Genomic DNA, 26487 nt, shown 5'->3' with positions numbered 1-26487 from the left:
AAAATTCATTTGTAAAATAGAAGTTGGGACAATGGGGAGAAGAGATGTGGCAAATCTTATTTGGGGGGCTGTATTTTCATAGAAGTCATGTCACACAGATGGAAAGAAACTATTATTCAGTTAACACTGGTTCATGTAAGGTGACCCCTTGAATAGATGAACTGGAATTTTCAGTGCTCCTAGAACATTTTAATTACATCCTATATAGCCATGACTTACCACATCTAAACATGCATAATAGGGCAAAATCTGTTGTCAAGGAAGACTCAGGAAAGTTGCTAGTGAGTATCTAAAACTTATCAAATGCACTGACAAAATAAATACCTGCTTGGCAACTGCTTAGTTGAATTTGGTACTCATGTATATAATGGTTTTCTACAGAGCGTTTCTTAAAACATTGATTCTGACACTATAAACAACACTTTTTTTTTTCATGGCTTCTTGACTAGGGCAAAGTGCTAAAGGGGAAAAGCCAGTTCTTCTGAGGGCCTTTGCTCTTTTCTGTAGACTATACTCTTAGACTTTTCAAACAGTTTCAGAAATGTATGCAGGAGGGGAGATTGGCTCAAGATGGTGGAGTAGAAGGACATGATCTCACTCCCTCTCTCAAGAACACTGGAATCACAACTAACTGCTGAACAATTACTGAGAAGAAGACACTAGAACTCACCAAAAAAGATACCCCACATGCAAAGACAAAGGAGAAGCCACAATGAGATGGTAGGAGGGGCGCTATCACAATAAAATCAAATCCCATAACTGCGGGGTGGGTGACTCACAAACTAGAGAACACTTATACCACAGAAGTCCACACACTGGAGTGAAGGTTCTGAGCCACACGTCAGGATTCCCAACCTGGGGGTCTGGTAACAGGAGGAGGAATTTCTAGAAAATCAGACTTTGAAGGCTAGCGGGATTTGATTGCAGGACTTTGGCAGGACTGGAGGAAACAGAGTCTCCACTCTTGGAGGGCACACACAAAGTAGTGTGCACATCAGGATCCAGGGGAAGGAGCAGTGACCCCATAGGAGACTGAACCAGACCTACCTGCTAGTGTTGGAGGGTCTCCTGCAGAGGCAGGGGGCAGCTGTGGATCACCAAGGGACAAAGACACTGGAAGCAGAAGTTCTGGGAAGTACTCCTTGGCATGAGCCCTCCCAGAGTCTGTCATTAGCTCCACCAAAGAGCCTGAGTAGGCTCCAGTGCTGGGTTGCCTCAAGCCAAACAACCAACAGGGAGGGAACCCAGCCCCACCCATCAGCAGACAAGCAGATTAAAGTTTTACTGAGCTCTGCCCACCAGAGAAACAGTCAGCTCTACCCACAACAAGTCCCTCCGATCAGGAAACTTCCACAAGCCTCTTAGATAGACTCATCCACAAGAGGGAAGACAGCAGAAGCAAGAAGAACCACAATCCTGCAGCCTATGGAACAAAACCCCCATTCACAGAAAGACAGACGAGATGAAAAGGCAGAGGGCTATGTACCAGATGAAGGAACAAGATAAAACCCCAGAAAAACAACTAAATGAAATGGAGATAAGCAATCTTCCAGAAAAAGAATTCAGAATAATGATAGTGAAGATGATTCAGGACCTCGGAAAAAGAATGGAGGCAAAGATCGAGAAGATGCAAGAAATGTCTAACAAAGACCTAAAAGAATTAAAGAACAAACAAACAGAGATGTACAATACAATAACTGAAGTGAAAACTACACTAGAAGGAATCAACAGCAGAATAACTGAGGCAGAAGAACGGATAAGTGACCTGGAAGACAGAATGGTGGAATTCACTGCTGCAGAACAGAATAAAGAAAAAAGAATGTAAAGAAATGAAGACAGCCTAAGAGACCTCTGGGACAACATTAAATGCAACAACATTCACATTATAGGGGTCCCAGAAAGGGAAGAGAGAGAGAAAGGACCCAAGAAAATATTTGAAGAGATTATAGTCGAAAATTTCCTTAACATGGGAAACAGAATAGCAACCCAAGTCCAGGAAGCACAGAGAGTCCCATACAGGATAAACCCAAGGAAGAACATGCTGAGACACATAGTAATCAAACTGGTAAAAATTAAAGATGAAGAAAAATTATTGAAAGCAGCAAGGGAAAAACGACAAATAACATACAAGGGAACTCCCATAAGGTTAACAGCTGATTTCTCAGCAGAAACTCTACAAGCCAGAAGGAAGTGGCATGATATACTTAAAATGATGAAAGGGAAGAACCTACAACCAAGAATACTCTACCCAGCAAGGATCTCATTCAGATTTCATGGAGAAATCAAAAGCTTTACAGACAAGCAAAAGCTAAGAGAATTCAGCACCAACAAAGCAGTTCTATAACAAATGTTAAAGGAAACACAAGAGAAGAAAAAGACCTACAAAAACAAACTCAAAACAATTACGAAAATGGTCATAGGAACATACGTATCGATAATTACCTTAACGTGAATGGATTAAATTCTCCAACCAAAAGACACAGACTTGCTGAATGGATACAAAAACAAGACCCATATATATGCTGTGTACAAGAGACCCACTTCAGACCTAGGGACACATACAGACTGAAAGTGAGGGGATGGAAAAAGATATTCCATGCAAATGGAAATCAAAAGAAAGCTGCAGTAGCAATACTCATATCAGATAAAATAGACTTTAAAATAAAGAATGTTACAAGAGACAAGAAAGGACACTACATAATGATCACAGGATCAATCCAAGAGGAAGATATAACAATTGTAAATATATATGCACCCAACATAGGAGCATCTCAAAACATAAGGCAACTGCTAACAGCTCTAAAAGAGGAAATTGACAGTAACACAGTAATACTTGGGGACTTTAACACCTCACTTACACCAATGGACAAATCATCCAAATAGAAAATTAATAAGTAAACACAAGCTTTAAATGACACAATAGACCACATAGATTTAATTGATATTTATAGGACATTCCATCCCAAAACAGAAGATTACAATTTCTTTTCAAGTGCACATGGAACATTCTCTAGGATGGATCACATTTTGGATCACAAATCAAGCTTCAGTAAATTTAAGAAACTTGAAATCATATCAACCGTCTTTTCTGACAACAATGCTATGAAATTAGAAATCAGTTACACGGAAAAAACTTAAAAAACACAAACACATGGAGGCTAAGCAATACATTACTAAATAACCAAGAGATCACTGAAGAAATCAAAGAGGAAATCAAAAAATACTTAGAGACAAATGACAATGAAAATACAACGATCCAAAACCTATGGGATGCAGCAAAAGCAGTTCTAAGAGGGAAGTTTATAGCTATACAAGCCTACCTCAAGAAACAAGAAAAATCTCAAATAAACAATCTGACGTTACACCTAAAGGAACTAGAGAAAGCAGAACAAAAAACCCAAAGTTAGCAGAAGGAAAGAAATCATAAAGATCAGAGCAGAAATAAATGAAATAGAAACAAAGAAAACAATTGGAAAGATCAATAAAACTAAAAGCTGGTTCTTTGAGAAGATAAACAAAATTGATAAACCATTAGCCAGACTCATCAAGAAAAAGAGGGAGAGGACTCAAATCAATAAACTTAGAAATGAAAAAGGAAAAGTTAAAACAGACACCACAGAAATACAAAGCATCCTAAGAGACTACTACAAGCAACTCTCTGTCAATAAATTGGACAACTTAGAAGAAATGGACAAATTCTTAGAAAGGTATAACCTTCCAAGACTAAACCAGGAAGAAATAGAAAATATGAACAGAACAATCACAAGTAACTAAATTGAAACTGTGATTAAAAATCTTCCAACAAACAAAAGTCCAGGACCAGATGCCTTCACAGGTGAATTCTATCAAACATTTAGACAAGAGCTAACACCCATCCTTCTCAAACTCTTCCCAAAAATTGCAGAGGAAGGAACACTCCCAAACTCAATCTATGAGGCCACCATCACCTTGATACCAAAACCAGACAAAGATGCTACAAAAAAAAGAAAATTACAGACCAAAATCTCTGATGAATTTAGATGCAAAAATCCTCAACAAAATACTAGCAAACTGAATCCAACAACACAGTAAAAGGATCATACACCATGAACAAGTGGAATTTATCTGAGTGATACAAGGATTCTTAAATATATGCAAATCAATCAATATGATACACCATATTAACAAATTGAAGAATAAAAACCATATGATCATCTCAATAGATGCAGAAAAAGCTTTTGACAAAATTAAACACCCATTTATGATAAAAACTCTCTAGAAAGTGGGCATAGAGGGAACCTACTTCTACTTTAACATAATAAAGGCCATATGCAACAAACCCACAGCAAACATCATTCCCAATGGTGAAAAACTGAAAGTGTTTCCTCTGAGATCAGAAACAAGACAAGGATATCCACTCTCACAACTGTAATTCAACATAATTTTAGAAGTCCTAGCCACGGCAATCAGAGAAGAAAAGAAATAAAGGAATGTAAATTGGAAAAGAAGAAGGAAAATTGTCACTGTTTGCAGATGACATGATACTATACATAGAGAATCCTACTGATGCCACCAGAAAACTACTAGAGCTAATCAATGAATTTGGTCAAGTTGCTGGATACAAAATTAATGCACAGAAATCTCTTGCATTCCTATACACTAATGATGAAAAATCTGAAAGAGAAATTAAGGAAACACTCCCATTTACCATTACAACAAAAAGAATAAAATACCTAAGAATAAACCTACCTAGGGAGAGAAAAGACCTGTTTGTGGAAAACTATAAGACACTGATGAAAGAAATTAAAGATGATATCAACAGATGGAGAGATATACCATGTTCTTGGATTGGAAGAATCAATATCATGAAAACGACTATACTACCCAAAGCAATCTACAGATTCAATGCAATCTCTATCAAATCACCAATGGCATTTTTTATGGAACTAAAACAAAGAATCTTAAAATTTGTATGAGATACAAAAGATCCCAAATAGCCAAAGCAGTCTTGAGGGGAAAAAAAAAATAACAGAGCTGGAGGAATCAGACTACCTGACTTCAGACTATACTACAAAGCTACAATAATCAAGACAATATGGTCCTGGCAGAAAAACAGAAATATAGATCAGTGGAACAGGATAGAAAGCCCAGAGGTAAACCCATGCCCCTATGGTCAACTAATCTATGACAATGGAGGCAAGGATATTCAGTGGAGAAAAGACAGTCTCTTCAATAAGTGGTGCTGGGAAAACTGGACAGCTACATGTAAAAAAAATGAAATTAGAACACTCCGTAACACCATACACCAAAATAAACTCAAAATGGATTAGAGACCTAAATGTGAGACCAGACACTTTAAAACTCTTAGAGGAGAACATAGGAAGAACACTCTTTGACATAAATCACAGCAAGATAGTTTTTTGACCCACCTCCTAGAGAAATGGAAATAAAAACAAAAATAAACAAATGGGACCTAATGAAACTTAAAAGCTTTTGCACAACAAAGGAAACCATAAAAAGACTAAAATACAACCCACAGAATGGGAGAAAATATTTGCAAATGAATCATCAGACAAAGCACTAATCTCCAAAATATATAAACAGCTCATGCAGCTCAATATTAAAAAAACAAACAACCCAATACAAAAAAGGGCAGAAGACCTAAATAGACATTTCTCCAAAGAAGACATACAGATGGCCAAGAAGCACATGCAAAGCTGCTCAACATCACTAGTTATTAGAGAAATGCAAATCAAAACTACAATGAGGTATCACCTCACACCAGTTAGAATGGGCATCATCAGAAAATATACAAACAACACATGCTGGAGAGGATGTAGAGGAAAGGGAACCCTCTTGCACTTTTGGTGGGAATGTAAATTGATACAGCCACTGTGGAGAGCAGTATGGAGGTTCCTTAAAGATCTAAAAATAGAATTACCATATGACCCAGCAATCCCACTGGGCATATACCCAGAAAAAAAACATAATTCAAAAAGACACATGCGCCCCAATGTTCATTGCAGCACTATTTACAATAGCCAGGTCATGGAAGAAACCTAAATGTCCATCGACAAACGAATGGATAAAGAAGATGTGGTACATATATACAATGGAAAATACTCAGCCATAAAAAGGAACGAAATTGGGTCATTTGTTGAGATGTGGATGGACCTAGAGACTGTCATACAGAGTGAAGTATGTCAGAAAGAGAAAAAAAAATATTGTATATTAACGCATATATGTGGAACCTAGAAAATGTTATACAGATGAGCCGGTTTGCAGAGAAGAAATTGAGACACAGAAGTGGAGAAAAAAACGTATGTACACCTGGGGGGGAAGCGGCGGGGGTGGGGGTGGGGGTGTGATGAATTGGGAGATTGTGATTGACATGTATACACTGACGTGTATAAAATGGATGACTAATAAGAAAATAAATAAATAAATAAACATTTTTTTAAAAAAGTAATGTATGCAGGAGAGATCCATTCCTACTAATTGAGAAATAACCATAACATGGACTCTATAGATGATGAGTCAGTCATGTCACCTAAACGCCACATTATAGTCAACACAGTGTTCTGTATTCCATATCTAAATAATCTATATTTGTCATCCAAGTGCCAGGTACTTAGTTCAAAATTAATATGTGATTGCATGAATTAAAATCGTTTCATATACAGTAAGTCTCCTACATTCGAACGAGTTCTGTTCTGAGAGCATGTTCATTAAGTCCAGTGTGTTCATACGTCCAACAAAGTTACCCTAGGTACCCAACTAACACAATCGGCTCTATAGTACTGTACTGTAATAAGTTTATAATACTTTTCACACAAATAATAGATAAAAAAGCAAACAAAAAATAAACAAAACATTTTTAATCTTACAGTGCAGTACCTTGAAAAGTATAGTAGTACCAGCTACATCACTGCTGCTTTTACACTTGCTTCCAGACATCTTGGGATTGAAATTAAGAACCAGTACTACTGTACTCTCTAAAGTAATGTAAAGTAAAGAATGCAAAAGCACAAGCACTTGGAGAGGGTGCACGCATGTGGCAATGTATGCCAGACACGTGAACTAACTTACATGATTGGACATGCGAACACATATTCACATCTTTGAAAGTTCACAACTTGAAGGTTCATATGTAGGGGACTTACTGTATCTTCTAGCTGTCTGATGAGAGGTTCTAGAAGCAGCAATACCCCAATATGATTCTAGGGCTAATGCAGAGGATGCACAAGATGATGCTAGAGTGTCTTATTGAACCACAAAGTAAGGAAGTACTTAAGAAACAAAATCATAAGGATATGTCAAAAGGTTACAGGAGCCAGCTAAAAGAGCTCCTGAAGGCCAACTCTGGAACAATTTCAACAACAAAATAAGTAATAGTGAAATATTGCCCAAAGTATAAAGTTAATACTCATGATCCATACTGATGCAAAGGACAAATCTCCCATACACAGGAATTTCAAATATTTTATGTAGATATTCCACCATCAAGAAGATAGCGCATAAATCTACAAGTGTGGATTGCACATAGTGACATCCTTCCAAAGAATACAGAATGGAAACGGAGAGTACTCTTGCAGTGGATACAACTGGCAAATACTAACTACCTCGGTCACGTGATCAAGGTTAACATCAATGATAAGCCACCTTAGTATGTACTTTGGATGTAATGTAATGAAAATGGTACTTTACTTGTGTTCTTCCTTCCAAGAACTTGCAGTCTAACTCTAACCATGAGAAAAAATCAGACAAACCCAAATTGAAGAGCATTCTAAAAAATCAATATCTGATCAGTACTACTCAAAACCAAGGAGATTCTGAGAAACTGCCAGTCTAGAGGATCCTGGGAGACATGATGACTAAATGTAATGTGGTATCCTGGATGGATTCCTGGAATAGAAAAAGGACATTAGGTTAAAAACTAAGGAAATTTGAATAAAGAATGGACTTTAGTTAATATGAACGTGTCAGTATTGGTTCATTAGTTGTGGCAAATATACGTGTTAATTTAAGACATTATCTATAAGAAAACTGAATGCAGAAGATACTCTACTATACTTGCAACTTTTCTGTAAATCTAAAGATATCCTAAAACTGAAAGTTTGTTGGTGGGAGGGAGACGCAAGAGGGAGGGGATATGGGAACATATGTATATGTATAACTGATTCATTTTGTTATAAAGCAGAAACTAACACACCATTGTTAAGCAATTATACTCCAATAAAGATGTAAAAAAATTCACTTCATCATCATAAAAGCTAAACAATAACAATGATTTGTTTTTCTGAATACAAAATCCAAAATGTATTACTAAATTAAGAGAAAGAAGAGGGTGAAGTACCCATTTCTTTAAACACTTAGCTAAAATTTATACTTAGAGCTTCTACCCTCTCATAACTATTATTTTCTGTTTTATCTCTTGCATCTGCAATGTGTTGTTGCTGCTATAAACTTTCTGGTATCATCCTTAAGATATTAGAGACTGATCCCTTGTCATTTGACAATTCTATAGATGGAAGAAGAGGCAGTATTTCAAATTCTACATCCTTTCCCTAGAATGAGAAATGCTCCATGACGCAACTATGCCAGAGGGAATTCACCAGAGGTGAATGCTTTTACCACGGCACAGCTTTCTATCATGTTGATCCCAGTTTTCTATCATGTTGATCAAAATAAGAGGGATAATTTCTCCCTCAAAACATTCACGTTAACAACTAGAATAGAATGTGTTATTACTTGAGTTTTATTTAGAAGAAATAATATCATTTTATATGCACTTGCTAGAGCTAGATATTTTCAGGAAATTTTCAAATATCATTAAATGTCCTCATAAACCGTCTTTGCCTCTTATTCAGGTTGTGAATTAGATAATTCTGTGGCTGCCCTCTCTATTATCAATCAATGTGAAATGGCAGAACAGTGTGATAATTAAAGGTATAAGCAGTATATATGTACAGATTATTATTATATTATAATTTAGCAGACTCATTACTATCTTAAAGCCTTTAAGTAGCTTTAGAAGAGGCATTTATTTCAGTAGCATGGTACTTAAACTTACATTAGCTAGTGGGAACAAAGAATATTAAGTTTTTTTTTAATAGGGGCCTCATCCAAATGTCCATACCTTTGCAGAAGAGTTGGATGTTTCAGATTAAGTCACAGATCTATTGCCAATTATTTGGAAAGAATTTTCAGCTGAAGTGCATATGTCTATGAGACAGTATGATGCCTACAGTTAGACATATCACTAAAAATTGAATGAAATGATTTGTAAAATAGAGTAGGTCCTTAAAATAACTAGCCTTGGTGATAGTTACAATTGAAATTAGACTGTGAAATGTTAAAATATGCTTTTAATTAATTTAAATTCATATTGACTTTTACCTGAGCATGTTCAATGAAAAATGCTATAGATATGATCACTTTTAAGAATGAGAAGCTGATATGATGACTGTTTTACAACAGTGTAATAATGTGAATATTTGCATTGTATTTGGCTTTTACTTTTCACCTCAGGGCCTTACCATATGGTATTCCTTGTGCTTGGACCATGCAATCAACTCTGGCTCTTTGATTACTCCTTTCCTGTTTAATCACTTCATCTGGCTAGCTCTGATTTATCCATCAGGTCTCAGATTACATGTTAATTATATGTTAGTATCTCAGAGTTGACCTTCCATTCTAAATTAGGTTACTCATTATACTTTTCATAGCATCCTGTGCTTTTCCTTCATCATTTTAATCACGATTATAATTATACACTCATTTGTTTGATATTTGTGTAATGACTTTTACCTTTACTAGACCATAATCTCCATGGCATATAACATAGTGTCTGGTGCAGAATAGATGATCAAAAGGGAGCTGTATGAATGAATGAACAAATAACTGTTATAACACTCAGATTACCAGCAGGGTTGTTACAATTTGTATCTAATCTTTATACAAAATTAGCATACTTCATACAAATAAACAGAGATAAAGAGAATAAACTTTCTCTTCTAAAATAGAAACAGAAGGTAAGCCACAGCACTTTTAAAACAAAGAGTATTTGAACAAGAGAATTTGTTGGTGTTACTTTTTCTTTTTTCTCAGTGTGCTTTATCTTCTGCAAAAAGAGCACACAGATTCTGCAGTTCTGAAGGCCTCCCACAACACTTGTCTGCTGTCAGCATTCTCTTGCATTCCCCTCTGCAGTTATTCCAAATTTTAATCATTTGTCTCAAGACTCCTATGCAACCTTAACCTGCCTTAATCTTAGCAGCTGACCTTGGCTCCTACCATTGAGTGAAAATGAAGGCTATTAGATAAGAAATATTTCAATTTTCTCCCTTTCATCACCCCCCCCACACACACACAAAACCCTACACCCATACCCTTTATTCTTTACCTCTGCTCTTTCAAGAGAGATCTTTTACTTATGACTCTGATTCCTCTCTGTTTCTTCTATGGTTTTGCCATAAAGAATCATTCCCTCTTTCCTTTCTTCTTTTACTTTTTTTAACCTCTTTATTGGAGAATAATTGCTTTGCAATGATGTGTTAGTTTCTGCTTTACAACAAAGTGAATCAGTTATACATATACATATGTCCCCGTATCTCTTCCCTCTTGCATCTCCCTCCCTCCCACCCTCCCTATCCCATCCCTCTAGGTGGTCACAAAGCACCAAACTGATCTCCCTGTGCTTTGTGGCTGCTTATACCACTACCTATCTATTTTACGTTTGGTAGTGTATATATGTCCATGCCAGAGTATATATGTCCATGCCACTCTCTCACTTTGTCCCAGCTTACCCTTCCCCTCCCCGTATCAAGTCCATTCAGTAGTAGGTCTGCATCTTTATTCCCGTCTTGCCCCTAGGTTCTTCTGACCATTTATTTATTTATCTTTTTAGATTCCATATATATGTGTGAGCATACAGTATTTGTTTTTCTCTTTCTGAATTACTTCATTCTGTATGACAGTCTCTAGGTCCATGGACCTCACTACACATAACTCAGTTTCATTCCTTTCTATGGCTGACATATTCCATTGTATATATATGCCACATCTTCTTTATCCATTTATCTGTTGATGGAATCTTCAGTTGCTTCCATGTCCTGGCTATTGTAAATAGAGCTGCAGTGAATATTTTGCTACATGACTCTTTTTGAATTATGGTTTTCTCAGGGTATATGCACAGTAGTGGGATTGCTGGGTCATATGGTAGTTCTCTTTTTAGTTTTTTAAGGAACGTCCATACTGTTCTCCATAGTGGCTGTATCAATGTACATTCCCAACAAAAGTGCAAGAGGGTTCCCTTTTCTCCACACCCTCTCCAGCATTTATTGTTTGTAGATTTTTTGATGATGGCCATTCTGACCAGTGTGAGATGATATCTCATTGTAGTTTTGATTTGCATTTCTCTAATGATTAATGATGTTGAACATTCGTTCATGTGTTTGTTGGCAATCTGTATATCTTCTGTGGAGAAATGTCTATTTAGGTCTTCTACCCACTTTTGGATTGGGTTGTTTGTTTTTTTGATATTGAGCTGCATGAGTTGCTTGTATGTTTTGGAGAGTAATCCTTTGTCAGTTGCTTCATTTGCAAATATTTTCTCCCATTCTGAAGTTTGTCTTTTCGTCCTGTTTATGGTTTCCTTTGCTGTGCAAAAGCTTCTAAGTTTCGTTAGGTCCATTTGTTTATTTTTGTTTTTATTTCCATTTCTCTAGGAGATGGGTCCAAAAGGATCTTGCTGTGATTTATGTCATAGAGTGTTCTGCCTATGTTTTCCTCTAAGAATTTCATAGTTTCTGGCCTTACATTTAGGTCTTTAATCCATTTTGAGTTTATTTTTGTGTATGGTGTCAGGAAGTGTTCTAATTTCATTCTTTTACATGTAGCTGTCCAGTTTTCCCAGCACCACTTATTGAAGAGGCTGTCCTTTCTCCACTGTATATTCTTGCCTCCTTTATCAAAGATAAGGTGACCATAGGTGTGGGGGTTTATCTCTGGGCTTTCTATCCTGTTGCATTGATCTATATTTCTGTTTTTGTGTCACTACCATACTGTCTTGATTACTGTAGCTTTGTAGTATAGTCTGAAACCAGGGAGCCTGATTCCTCCAGCTCTGTTTTTCTTTCTCATAATTGCTTTGGCTATTCGGGGTCATTTGTGTTTCCATACAAATTGTGAAATTTTTTGTTCTAGTTCTGTGAAAAATGCCAGTGGTAGTTTGATAGGGATTTCATTGAACCAGTAGATTTCTTTGGGTAATAGAGTCATTTTCACAATGTTGATTGTTCCAATCCAAGAGTATGGTATCCCTCTCCATCTATTTGTATCCTCTTTAATTTCTTTCATCAGTGTCTTATAATTTTCTGTATACAGGGCTTTGGGCTCCTAAGGAAGGTTTATTCCTAGATATTTTATTCTTTTTGTTGCAATGGTAAATGGAAGTGTTTTCTTATTTTCACTTTCAGAATTTTCATCATTAGTGTATAGGAATGCAAGAGATTTCTTTGCATTAATTTTGTATCCTGCTACTTTACCAAATTCATTCATTAGCTCTAGTAGTTTTCTGGTGACATCAGTAGTATTCTCTATGTATAGAATCATGTCATCTGCAAACAATAACAGCTTTGCAACTTCTTTTCCAGTTTGGATTCCTTTTATTTCTTTTTCTCCTCTGATTGCTGGGGCCAAATCTTCCAAAACTGTGTTGAATAATAGTGGTAAGAGTGGGCAACCTTGTCTTGTTACTGATCTTAGTGGAAATGGTTTCAGTTTTTCACCATTGAGGGCAATGTTGGCTATGGGTTTGTCATATATGGCCTTTATTATGTTGAGGAAAGTTCCCTCTATGACTACTTTGTGGAGGTTTTTTATCATAAATTGTTGTTGAGATTTGTCAAAAGCTTTCTCCGAATCTACTGAGATGATCATATGGTTTTTCTCCTTCAGATTGTTAATATGATGTATCACATTGATTGATTTGCATATATTGAATAATCCTTGCATTCCTGTGATAAACCCCACTTGATCGTGGTGCATGATCCTTTCAATGTGCTGTTGGATTCCATTTGCTAGTATTTTGTTGAGGATTTTTGCATCTGTGTTCACCAGTGATGTTGGCCTGTAGTTTCCTTTCTTTGTGACATCTTTGGTTTTGGTATCAGAGTGATGGTGGCCTCATAAAATGAGTTTGGGTCTGTTCCTCCCTCTGATATATTTTGGAAGAGTTTGAGAAGGATAGGTGTTAGCTCTTCTCTATGTTTGATAGATTCGCCTGTGAAGCCATCTGGTCCTGAGATTTTGTTTGTTGGAAGATGTTTAATCACAGTTTCAATTTCAGTGCTTGTGACTGTTCTGTTCATATTTTCTATTTCTTCCCGGTTCAGTCTCAGAAGGTTGTGCTTTTCTATGAATTTGTCCATTTCCTCCAGGTTGTCCATTTTATTGGCATATAGTTGCTTGTAGTAATCTCTCATGATCCTTTATATTTTGGCAGTGTCAGTTGTTACTTCTCCTTTTTCATTTCTAATTCTATTGATTTGAGTTGTCTCCCTTTTTTTCTTGATAATTCTGGCAAATGGTTTATCAATTTTATCTTCTCAAAGAAGCAGCTTTTAGTTTTATTGATCTTTGCTATTTTTTTCTTCATTTCTTTTTCATTTACTTCTGATCTGATCTTTATGATTTCTTTCTTTCTGTTAATTCTGGGGTTCTTTGTTCTTCTTTCTTGAATTGTTTTAGGTGTAAGGTTAGGTAGTTTATTTGAGATGTTTCTTGTTTCTTAAGGTAGGAGTGTATTGCTATAAACTTCCCTCTTAGAACTGCTTTTGCTGCATCACATAGGTTTTGTGTCATCGTGTTTTCATTGTCATTTGTTTCTAGGTATTTTTTCTAATTACTCTTTGATGTTTTCAGTGACCTCTTGGTTATTAAGTAGTGTGTTGTTTAGCCTCCATGTGTTTGTATTTCTTACAGATTTTTTCCTGTAATTGATACTTTGTCTCATAGCATTGTGGTCAGAAAAGATACTTGATATGATTTCAGTTTTCCTAAATTTACCACGGCTTGATTTGTGACTCAAGATATGATCTAACCTGGAGAATGTACAGTGAGCACTTGAGAAAAATGTGTATTTTTGGTTTTTTTGGATGGAATGTCCTATAAATATCTATTAAGTCCATCTTGTTTAACATATTATTTAAAGGTTGTTTTTCTTATTTATTTTCATTTTGGATGATCTGTCCATTGGTGAAAGTGGTGTCTTAAAGACCCCTACTATGATTGCGTTACTGTTGATTTCCCCTTCTATGGCTGTTAGCATCTGCCTTATGTATTGAGGTGCTCCTATGTTGGGTGCATAAATATTTACAGTTGTTATATCTTCTTCTTGGATTGATCCCTTGATCTTTATGTCGTGTCCTTCTTTGTCTCTTTAAAGTCTTTGTTTTAAAGTCTATTTTGTCTGATATGAGAATTGTTACTGCAGCTTTCTTTTGAGTTCCATTTGCATGGAATATCTTTTTCCATTCCCTCACTTACAGTCTGTGTATGTCCCTAGATCTGAAGTGGGTCTCTTGTAGACAGCATATATACAGGTCTTGTTTTTGTATCCATTCAGGCAGTCTATGTATATTTGTTGGAGCATTTAATCCATTTACATTAAAGTAATTATCAATATGTATGATCCTATTACCATTTATTCCATTTTTTTTTTTGGTTTATTATTGTAGGTCTTTTCCTTCTCTTGTGTTTCCTGCCTAGGGAAGTTTCTTTAGCATTTGCTGTAAAGCCGGTTTGGTGGTGCTGAATTCTCTTAGCTTTTGCTTGTCTGTAAAGATTTTAATTTCTCTGTCGAATCTGAATGAGATCCTTGCTGTGTAGAGTAATCTTGCTTGTAGGTTTTTTCTCCTTCATCACTTTAAATATGTCCTGCCTCTCCATTCTGGCTTGCAGAGTTTCTCCTGAAAGATCCACTGTTAACCTTATGGGGATTCCCTTATGTGTTATTTGTTGGTTTTCTCTTACTGCTTTTAATATTTGTTCTTTGTATTTAATTTTTGATACTTTGATTAATATGTGTCTTGGCATATCTTTCCTTGGATTTATCCTGTATGAGACTCTCTGTGCTTCCTGGACTTGATTAACTATTTCCTTTCCCATATTAGGGAAGTTTTCAACTCTAATCTCTTCAAATATTTTCTCAGTCCCTTTTTTTCCTCTTCTTCTTCTGGGAACCCTATAATTTGAATGTTGGTGCATTTAATGTTGTACCAGACATCTCTGAGACTGTCCTCAATTCTTCTCTTTCTTTCTTTTTTTTTTTATTCTGCTCTGCAGAAGTTATTTCCACTATTTTATCTTCCAGGTCACTTATCCGTTCTTCTGCATCAGTTATTCTGCTATTGATCCCTTCTAGAGAACTTTTAATTTCCTTTATTGTGTTGTTCATCACTATTTGTTTGCTCTTTAGTTCTTCTAGGTCCTTGTTAAACTTTTCTTGCATTTTCCGTATTCTATTTCCAAGATTTTGGATCATCTTTACTATCATTATTCTGAAATATTTTTCAGGTAGACTGCCTATTTCCTCTTCATTTGTTAGGTCTGGTGGCTTTTTATCTTGTTACTTCCTCTGCTGTGTGTTTCTCTGTCTTCTCATTTTGCTTAACTTACTGTGTTTGTGGTCTTCTTTTCACAGTGTGCATGTGCGTAGTTCCTGTTGTTTTTGGTGTCTGTCCCCAGTGGCTAATGTTGGTTCAGTGGGTTGTGTAGACTTCCTGGTGGAGCAGACTAGTGCCTGTGTTTTGATGGATGAGGCTGGATCTTGTTTTTCTGGTGGGCAGGTCCACGTCTGGTGGTGTGTTTTGGGTTGTCTGTGGCATTATTGTGATTTCAGGCAGGCTATCTGCTAATGGATGGGGCTATGTTCCTGTCTTGCTAGTTGCTTGGCATAGAGTTTCTGGCACTGTAGCTTCCTGGTTGTTGGGTCTTGGTGTTGAGATGGAGATCTCTGGGAGATTTTTGCCTTTTGATATTACATGGAGCTGTGAGGTCTCTTTCGGACCAGTGTCCTGAAGTTGGCTCTCCCACCTCACTGGCACAGCCCTGACACGTGGCTGGAGCACCAAGAGCCTGTCCTCCACATGGCTCAGAATGAAAGGGAGAAAAGAAAGAAAGAAAGAAAGAAGAAGATACATTAATATTAAATTAAATTTAATTTAAAATGTTATTACAATAAAAGATAAAAAAATAATTATTAAGAAAAAAATTTTAAGTAATAATAAAAAAAAACCAGACAGACAGAACCCTAGGACAAATGGTAAAAGCAAAGCTATACAGACAAAATAACACACAGCAGCATACACATACACAGTCAGAAAAAGAGAAAAAGGGAAAAAAATATATATATATCATTGCTCCCAAAGTCCACCTCTTCAATTTGGGATAATTCATTGTCTCTTCAGGTATTCCACAGATGCAGGGTACATCAAGTTGATTGTGGACATTTAATCCACTGCTCCTGAGGCTGTTGGGATAAATTTCCCTTTCTCTTCTTTGTTCCCACAGCTCCTGGGGTTCAGCTTTGGATTTTGACCCACCTCTGTGTATAGGTCACCTGAGGGCATCTGTCCTTCTCTCAGACAGGACATATGTCCCTTCTTCTTAAAGAAGCAGCTGATTTGGGGGCTGTGTCTCTCTCAGGCCAGGGGGAGGGAGGGGTACAGAGTGCGGGGTGAGCCTCCAGCGGCAGAGGCCAGCGTGATGTCGCACCAGCCTGAGGCATGCCATGCGTTCTCCCAGGATGTTGTCCCTGGATCACGGCACCATGGCAGTGGTGGGCTGCACAGGCTCCTGGGAAGGGAGGTGTGGAGAGTGACCTGTGCTTGCACACAGGATTCTTGGTGGTGGCAGCAGCAACCTTAGTATCTTATGCCCATCTCTGGGATCCGCCCTTTTAGCCGCGGCTCACGCCCATCTCTGGAGCTCCTTTAAGTGGTGCTCTTAATCCCCTCTCCCCGCTTACCAGGAAACAAAAAGGCAAGAAAATATCTCTTGTCCCATCGGCTGCTCCAGACCTTTTCCCGGACTCCCTCCCGGCTAGCTGTGGTGCACTAGTCCCTTCAGGCTGTGTTCACACAGCCAACCCCAGTCCTCTCCCTGGGATCCGACCTCCGAAGCCAGAGCCTCAGCTCCCAGCCAACACCTGTCCCGGCAGGTGAGCAGACTAGCCTCTTGGGCTGATGAGTGCTGGTCGGCACTGATCCTCTGTGCAGGAATCTCTCCGCTTTGCCCTCTGCACCCCTGTTGCTGTGCTCTCCTCCGTGGCTCTGAAACTTCGTCCCTCAACCACCCACAGTCTCCACCCATGACGGGGCTTCCTAGTGGAAACCTTTCCTCCTTCACAGCTCCCTCCCACTGGTGCAGGTCCCGTCCCTATTCTTTTGTCTCCGTTTATTGTTTTTTCTTTTGCCCTACCTAGGTACGTGGGGAGTTTCTTGCCTTTTGGGTGGTCTGTGGTCTTCTGCCAGCATTCAGTAGGTGTTCTGTAGCTGTTCCACATGTAGATGTATTTCTGATGTATTTGTGGGGAGGAAGATGATCTCTGTGTCCAACTCTTCCACCATCTTGAAGCTCCTCCATCTTTCCTGTCTTCTTAAAAGTCTTTCTATTTAACCTTGTCACCCTCTGAACATGTTCAAGTTTCTTCTTTGATAAAAACAAACAACAGTAAAAAATCATTTTTTAAAAATTCTTCCTCCCTCATTATAGTTGCCCTCTTATCACTTTACTGTCCTTCTCAAATGAGTCTATGTACCCTATGTCCCTAGTTTCTCACCTCCCATTTAGTCTTTAACCCACTGTCATCTGGCTTCTGCCCTAATTAATTGAAATTGCATTAGCAAAAGTTACTAATGATTTCTTCATAGCCAAATATAATAGACATTTTCAGATTTTATCTCACTTGACCTATCTGCTGCATTTAATATTGTTGTCCATAACACCTTTTTTTCTGGATTTTTTTAAAGTTAAAGATAATACCTGCTTATTGTAAAAAAATATAAATAGTATAGGAAAACTTACAAAAGGAAATAATGCCTCTCCACATGCAGAGATAACCAGTGTTTACATTTGGTGAACTTTTCACTCAACAGTATGTTGTGGATATAGTATTCCATGGTATACATATACTATAATTGTTTGTTATTGATGGATATTTAGGTTTTTTCCTTAAATTTTAATGTTCAAAAATTGCTCAAATGAAATTCATGAAATTCATAGACCTTTGAGGATTATTGCCCTCACCTTGAAACTTTACTCTCCTTACTGTGTTTCTGTGGCTCTAACTTTATTTTCTGATACTGGTCGAGCTCTTACCACTCTGGCTAATTTTCTGAAGCTTTAATTTCTCTGTCAGCCCTTTGTGTGTTGTTATTAAATTGGATCCAGTGCTCAAACCTTTTTTCATTTGAAATCTTCCCCAAGGTAATTTGATTTTCTCTCATGACTTTAGCCATCACTCAGTGACTTCCAACCCTATATCTCTAACTTAGGTCACATTCCAGAGTGCTAACACCCATACATCCAATTTCCTACATGTGGATTCACTCACATGTTTCAAACTTTATGAATCCAATACTGAACCCAGACCTTTTCTCAAAGTCTGTGTCATTTCCTATATTACCCAGTCATTGGCATTGCCTTGTATCTAGTCTTACAAGCCAGAACTTTACCCTAGATTCCTTTCTCTTCCTCACCCTTTGTATCTCACTGATCGTTAATCTCAGTAGCATCTCCTAAATATGTCTCATGTATTTCCCCCTCTTTTCATTCATTATACCATTATTTTTAGTTCAGACTCATTTTATATCTGTATGAATACTTGAATGAATCTCATTGTCTTCAGCTGGTAAGAAATTGTCTCTTAAACACTCAAATGTGACCAAATCACTGTCTGGCTTAAAATAGTCTGCACCTCCCCATTAGCTTCACTGTAAGTGCCATAGAATAAATCCCAACCTCAGCATTGCATCCAAATCCTTTGTGAATTGGTCTTTGCCTGTCTTTCTAGATGATGTCAGGACTAGGTCTCAAGGAACTGTAATTAGAATGGATTGTGTTATTCTAAGTGTGCAGTAGCAGAAACAACCAGCAAGTTGAATATGAAATAAAGTCATTAAGGGCTTTTGATGATCAAGTCTGGGAAACAATGATATTTGACAGACCTTTAGGGTAGCAGTAAGAATTAAAATGACAAAAATACCTAAGAGAAGCTGGGCAGAACTGAAGAGGAAGGAGAATAAGATAACACAACAAATCAAACCCAAGAAACTATTACCAAGAGTCACCGTAAAATCTGGCATTGAGTTTATGATCGGTAGGTATGTTAGGGTGACTTAAAGGGTCAAAGTCAAGATGGAGACTGACAGAAAAATCTGTGATATGTCTGATCATCTTTCTCTTCAGACTTTGCTAGCTTCCTAACAAGTATAGGACAAAATCCAAGATGTTAAAATTACCTAAGAAAGCCTCTATGATCAGGCTATTTACTTCCTATGCAGCCTTACCTCCTGCTGCTACCCTCTTGCACTTTAGGCTATATCAACACTAAATACATGGTGCTCTTTCAGATTTCTCTGTTTTTTCACATATTGTTTCTTCTGCCTGGAATGTCTATCATTTCCTCATTTCCCGGGTGAACTCCTATTTATCCTTCAAAATCCTCTACTGACATCACCAACTCCAAGAGGCTTCTGTGAATGCCCCTCTCTCACAGAGTTACCCCTGCATTAATCCATTCATTTTTTTGTTTATTACTGAGCAAATATTTATTGAGTACTTAGTGTGGGCCAGATGCCATGTTAGGTACTGGGAACACCATGGTGATAATACAGATCAAACATGACCTTTACCCTTCTTAGCCTTATATTTAGCAATGAATACACACATGCATACACACACACACACAAACACACACATCCAAATAGTCAAATAAAAAAAATCCTCAATTTTCTAAGTGCTCCGAATAAAAGAAACAAGGAACTGTGATGCAGAATAATGACTATAAGGGATAGATACAGAGGCAACATAATATAAGCTTGAGCCATGTGAAATTGCTGGTATTTGACTGTTTTTCTGTATAATTGGTGATTTTATATAGTTCCACCTAATAATTTCCTTTCTGAGGAATTGACCTCTAAACTGAGGCATGAGGATGAGGTGGAACTGGCCATGGTGGCTAAGCTTGGAGCTTAACATGTTCCAGAAACCAAGAGAAGATCGGAAAAGATAGAATTGAGAAAAAGAGTGAATAACTCTCAATGAAATGTAAGAGCGATAAGCAAGACAGATCATGCAGGATCTTTATAGGAGTGTGGATCTAATTCTCATTAAAATGTAAAGCCATTGGAGTATTTTAAGATCCTTCTGATTTCAGTGTGGGACTGGAATGGAAGAGAGTAAGAGTAAACGTAGGGCTGTCAATTAAGAGGTTGAGGGACTTCCCTGGTGGCTCAGTGGTTAAGAATCCGCCTGCCAATGCAGGGGGCACATGTTTGATCCCTGGTCCGGGAAGATCCCACATGCCACAGAGCAACTAAGCCCGTGTGTCACAACTACTGAGCCTGCACTCTAGAGCCCATGAGCCACAACTACTGAAGCCCACACACATAGAGCCTGTGCTGTGCAAGAAGAGAAGCCACCACAATGAGAAGCCTGCACACTGCAACAAAGAGTAGCCCTCACTCTCCGCAACTAGAGAAAGCCCACGCACAACAATGAAGACCTAACACGGCCATAAATAAATAAATAAATAAATAAATAAGAGGTTGATATAAGGAGGCAATATAATGCTGTGTTATGTGTGCAGGGTTTGGCGTCAGGCTGCCTTGATTTAAATCCTGGTTTGACCATTTGCCATTTTTATGCTACTTTATGCAAGTACTCATTACTCACATTCTCTAAGCCTCAGTTTCTTCATCTGTGTAACAGGGATAATAATAGGATCAACTTTGTAGGGTTAGTCTGGAGACTCAATGAGATAATCCACTGCACAACACTAAGCAGTCCCTGGCAAATAATAAACAATAAATACTAGAAATTAATAGTCAAAATGAAAAATGACAGTACCTGGACTAATGTTGATGACAATATATTTGGAGAAAAGTGAATGGACATGAGACCTATTGCTGTGGGGGTTTAAACAGCAGGATTTAGTATGAATTGGATATGAGAATTGAGGGAGAAGGATTTTTCAGGTATGACTCCTAGGTTTCTATCAAAGAGTGGAGTGGATTGTGCTGCACTCTACTTAAATGGAGAAGGTCTGCCTGGTATAGAAATTAGCTATAGAAATTCCTCTCTCTCTTTATACCATATAAGGCAGAGAGAAAGAAAGAAAAAAGGTAATTATCATACAATATAAAAGGAAATAGTTATTAAAAAATTTAGATAACAGAACCCTACATGAAATATAAAAAACACTTTATATTATATTCATACCACAACGTCTAAAACATGCAAAAATCTTGTGTGTATATTTTTTTTTCTCAAGGTCTAAGATTTTGGAAATCTTTCTACTGTACTGTGTGATACATAGTGACCAATTAAACTTATGTGCTTACTTTGTCTTATATTAAATGTGTTTTGTAATCATTCCATCTGCTTCTCTCACAGAATGGAGCCTACTTGGTATACTAGCAGATGAAGAATTTAAGGAGGATGTCTATCTTTATTCTCTTTAGCAACTGAGAGTCAGCTCTGGGAACCATCAGGTACCATGGGGAAGCGGGACAATCGGGTGGCCTATATGAATCCTATAGCAATGGCCAGATGGAGGGGCCCATCTCAATCTGCAGGCCCAACAATACAAGATTATCTGAATCGACCAAGGCCCACCTGGGAAGAAGTGAAGAAACAATTAGAAAATAAAAAGAAAGGCTCCAAGGCATTAGCTGAATTTGAAGAAAAAATGAATGAGAATTGGAAGAAGGAACTAGAAAAAAGCAGAGAGAAATTATTAAGTGGAAATGAGAGCTCAACCAAAAAAAGAGAAAGAAAGAGAAAGAAAAAGAAGAAATCTTGTCAGTCTTCATCTTCTTCTACATCAAGCTCTGATTCTTCAAACAGTTCTTCAGATTCTGAGGATGAGGAAAAGAAACAAGGAAAAAAGAGAAAGAAAAAGAAGAACCATTTATACAAATCATCAGAAAGCTCTACATGTGAATCTGAATCAGAGAGCAAAGAATCTGTTAAAAAGAAAAAGAAGTCAAAGGATGAAACAGAAAAAGAAAAGTATATTAGAAGTCTCAGCAAAAAAAGAAAGAAGACTTGTCCTGAGGATAAACCTTTATCATTGGAGTCCTCATCAGAATCAGATTATGAAGAGGAGGTACAAGCAAAAAAGAAGAGAAGACATGAAGAGAGAGAAAAAGCAATGGAAAAAGAAAAGAAGAAGAAGAAGAAACAGCACAAAAAACATAGTAAGAAGAAGAAAAAGAAGTCAGGTTCAAGCCACAAGTCCTGATAATATCAAGAAAGAAAGCAAGATTTCCCTATTGAAAAAAGCAAGGTGTAAAGGAAACTTCAACTGTGAATGCTAGGGCATATTTACCAAAATGCATGAGTTTCCCTGTGTTAGTAGAATTATTCCTGGACTTTGAGTTGCCAGTCAAATACTACTGTGCCAGAAAGGGCCATAATTGTTGCCTGCAGCTTAAATGTAGGATTTTGGGGGGTTTTATGTGTTTTTCCCTCCACTGGCTAATTCTTCTGAGAGCTAAAACCGTGTTGTCATACTAGTGGTTAAAATGTTTGAAATTAAAATAAAATGTTTTAGATGGTAAATAATTTTGACCAAACAGTGGATCTAATGTTAAAAGTATCTAATTTGGCTACATCTTTAAAATATAATCAGAAATATCCAGGCGACAATAGCTGATATTTTTGAAGCATGGACTTAACATTGTCTCAAAATACTTACTTTTGAAGATTAAAAGTTTAGTTTATTTTTCTTTTCTCCTTAATGAACTTTTGTTTACATGGGGAAAGGGTTTGTGGGGGAAAAAGAGTTTGCTCTCACTTTGGCGAGCTGAATAGTGTGCCTTTGATCCTTACACATCCTATTTTTGCTAGTGCTGCAGCCATTCTTTTCTTACTTAGTAATGTATGCTGTTTCACATGAACAAGAAAGGCAGCAATTTACAGTATATGTAAGGCCCCAGTTTTATGAAATTTACCTCCATTTTGACAGTACTGAATAATATTTAATGTTAGAGTGTTACATGATTTGAATTAACTTTGATACCCTTTGGAGGGGAGTAATTTTAAATAGACCCTGGTATATTTTGATTAATAAAGATTCTGAAATATTTTGCATGCTATATACTATTAAGTTTTGATTATCCAGAGATATTCTATATAACCAGTAATCCTTTTTTATATGATTTATGCTTAGGATACAAGTTTCAAGTTTGTAATTTCTTAATCTTACTATATTAATTTCATGACTGTGTTTAATTGCACACTTGCCAAAATATTTAGCATGTAAAAAGAAGGTTTTAAAAAAATATTTAATGCCTTCATATTGAAGCTGGTTTACTGTAAGCAAGTTGAGTGCCAGATATCTAGTATGCTGTATATCTTGTTACATAAAACTACTGCCAAAATCTTAGCAAGTATGTTGTTTAAAAATTTCTTGTCTTAAGCATTAATATTGAATTAAACTAGGAGTTAAATTTAGGAGATTATAAACTTTCTGTTTCACATTTTACTAACATTTGGAGTTTGTTGCCTTGTGTTTGTTGCTGAATCACATTTGCCACTATGCTGAAATAAGTTGAAATTTATTTTTACTCTACGTTTTTTAATCATAGTAATATGAATTATAAATTGATGTCTAACAAAAGCACCTGTTACAGAGGATGTGCTAATTGTAATGTCATATGTACAAAGTATTTTAGCATGAGGAGAGAATAAATAGCTATTTTTTTAAATAGCTGATTTCATGTCAGCTCCCTTGAATCACAAGTAAAATTATTATAAAGATAGAAAACATCTGGTAGATAAATAACATATTGGGTCCACAAATTTTTGCAGTGCATACCCCGGAATCTCTCAGTAACATTCTTGGACCATTATAAATGTAATGCCTTGTTAGGTCACATTGAAGCTTCATAACTTTAGCTGTTTCCTAAAATATATGTCTATATGCTGATAAAAACTATTGTATTTAAGAGATATTTTCTATCCATATAGAGTTTTTCAAAAGTTGTTTTTCATTAAAATATGAAAAAAAGCTTATATTATTTGTAGAATGTGTCAAAGACATTAACAGCTATCAAATATCTATGTGCCCCCATTCACTTCCCAGCCCCTTGTAGTTAGGCAATGCCATTTATTACTTCTAGCAGAGGGATTACAGAGAGATTGTAAACAGAAGTAATCTGTCGTTTCAATACCAGAGCAGTAAAAATTCCTGCGTGACCCTCCAGCTCTCTTTACCTGCCATGAGGAACTGAAAGCAGTGTCCTCCAAATAGTGTACCTACAAGATGGATGCAACCTGTATCTCTAAGTTGCTATTTGTAAGGGACCTGCCCTGGAGAGCTAATGGACTTACAGTGAATATTCTGAGTGTGAGAAATAAACTGTTATGTGTTAAGCTACTGAGATTTGGGGTCGTTTTTTATTACCACAGCAATCACCTATCCTACTCTAAATAGTAACATGTAACTCTAGAATGTCTGTTTCAAGGGAGAGGGGGAAGATGGTGGAAGAGTAAGATGTGGAGAACATCTTCCTCCCCACAGATACACCAGAAATACATCTACACGTGGAATAACTCTTACAGAACACCTACTGAACGCTGGCAGAAGACCTCAGACCTCCCAAAATGCAAGAAACTCCCCACGTACCTGGATAAGGCAAAAGAAAAAACAATAAACAGAGACAAAAGAATAGGGATGGGACCTGCACCAGTGGGAGGGAACTGTGAAGGAGGAAAGGTTTCCACACACCAGGAACTCCTTCGCGGGCAGAGACTGAGGGTGGCAGAGGGGGAAAGCTTCGGACCCACGGGGGAGAGTGCAGCAAAAGGGGTGCAGAGGGCAAAGTGGAGAGATTTCCACACAGAGGATTGGTGCCAACCAACACTCACCAGTCCGAGAGGCTTGTCTGCTCACCCACCGGGGTGGGAGGGGCTGGGAGCTGAGGCTCGGGCTTTGGTCGGAGTGCAGGGAGAGGACTGGGTTTGGCTGAGTGAACACAGCCTGAAGGGGGCTAATGCACCACAGCTAGATGGGAGGGAGTCCAGGAAAAAGTCTGGAGCTGCCGAAGAGTCAAGAGAATTTTTCTTCCCTCTTTGTTTCCTGGTGCGCGAGGAGAGGGGATTAAGAGTGCTGCTTAAAGGAGCTCCACAGAGAGGCGTGAGCCTCGGCTAACAGCGCAGACCTCAGAGACGGGCATGACATGCTAAGGCTGCTGCTGCCACCAACAAGAAGCCTGTGTATGAGCACAGGTCACTCTCCACACCTCTCTTCCAGGGAGCCTGTGCAGCCCGCCACTGCCAGGGTCGCGTGATCCGGGGACAACTTCCCCAAGAGAACGCATGGCACACCTCAGGCTGGTGCAATGTCATGCTGGCCTCTGCCGCCACAGGCTCACCCCGCACTCCGTGCCCCTCCCTCCCCCCAGCCTGAGTGAGCCAGAGCCTCCCGAATCAGCAGCTACTTTAACCCTGTTCTGTCTGAGCGAAGAACAGACGCCCTCTGGCGACCTACACACAGAGGCAGGGTCAAATCCAAAGCTGAACCCCGGAAGCTGTGCGAGCAAAGAAGAGAAATGGAAATCTCTCCCAGCAGCCTCAGGAGCAGTGGATTAAATCTCCACAATCAACTTGATGTACCCTGCATCTGTGCAATACCTGAATAAACAACAAATCATCCCAAATTGAGGAGGTGGATTTTGAGAGCAAGATTTATTATTTTTTTTCCCTTTTCCACTTTTTGTGAGTGTGTATGTGTATGGTCCTGTGTGAGATTTTATCTGTTTAGCTTTGCTTTCACCATTTGTCCTAGGGTTCTATCTGTCCGTTATTTGATTTTTTTAACTTAAAAACATTATTTTTCTTAATAATTATTTTTTTATTTAATAACTTTATTTTACCTTACTTTATTTTATTTTCTTTTACTTTTTCTTTCTTTCTTTTTCTTTCTTTCTTTTCTTTCTTTCTCTTTCTTTCTTGCTTGCTTTCTTTCTTTCTTTCTTCATTTCTACTTTTTCTCTGTGGATGAAAGGCTCTTAGTGCTGCAGCCAGGAGTCAGTTCTGTGCCTCTGAGGTGGGAGAGCCAACTTCAGGACACTGGTCCACAAGAGACCTCCCAGCTCAACGTAATATCAAATGGTGAAAATGTCTCAGAGATCTCCATCACAACACCAACACCCAGCTTCACTCAATGACCAGCAAGCTACAGTGCTGGACACCCTATGCCAAACAACTAGCAAG

At 37.7% G+C, this 26487-nt stretch overlaps 1 protein-coding gene across 4 annotated transcripts in view; it reads left to right on the top strand.

The window, feature by feature from the left end:
* The window catches only part of FAM133A (family with sequence similarity 133 member A), a 53313-nt gene extending 29994 nt beyond the window's left edge, over window positions 1-23319 (top strand). For all 4 annotated transcript variants that reach the window (XM_060087331.1, XM_060087332.1, XM_060087330.1 and 1 more), the window contains one exon: window positions 21661-23319. In XM_060087331.1, coding sequence (XP_059943314.1) covers window positions 21764-22510 — 747 coding nt within the window. In that variant the 5' untranslated portion in view covers window positions 21661-21763 and the 3' untranslated portion in view covers window positions 22511-23319. The remainder of the gene's footprint in view (window positions 1-21660) is intronic.
* The last annotated feature ends 3168 nt before the right edge of the window (window positions 23320-26487 follow it).

The sequence above is a fragment of the Mesoplodon densirostris genome, chromosome X (genome assembly GCF_025265405.1).
Source record: "Mesoplodon densirostris isolate mMesDen1 chromosome X, mMesDen1 primary haplotype, whole genome shotgun sequence".
Classification (NCBI taxonomy): domain Eukaryota; kingdom Metazoa; phylum Chordata; class Mammalia; order Artiodactyla; family Ziphiidae; genus Mesoplodon; species Mesoplodon densirostris.
Note: the sequence above shows the minus strand (reverse complement) of the source record. Positions and strands in the feature narration are given on the sequence as shown.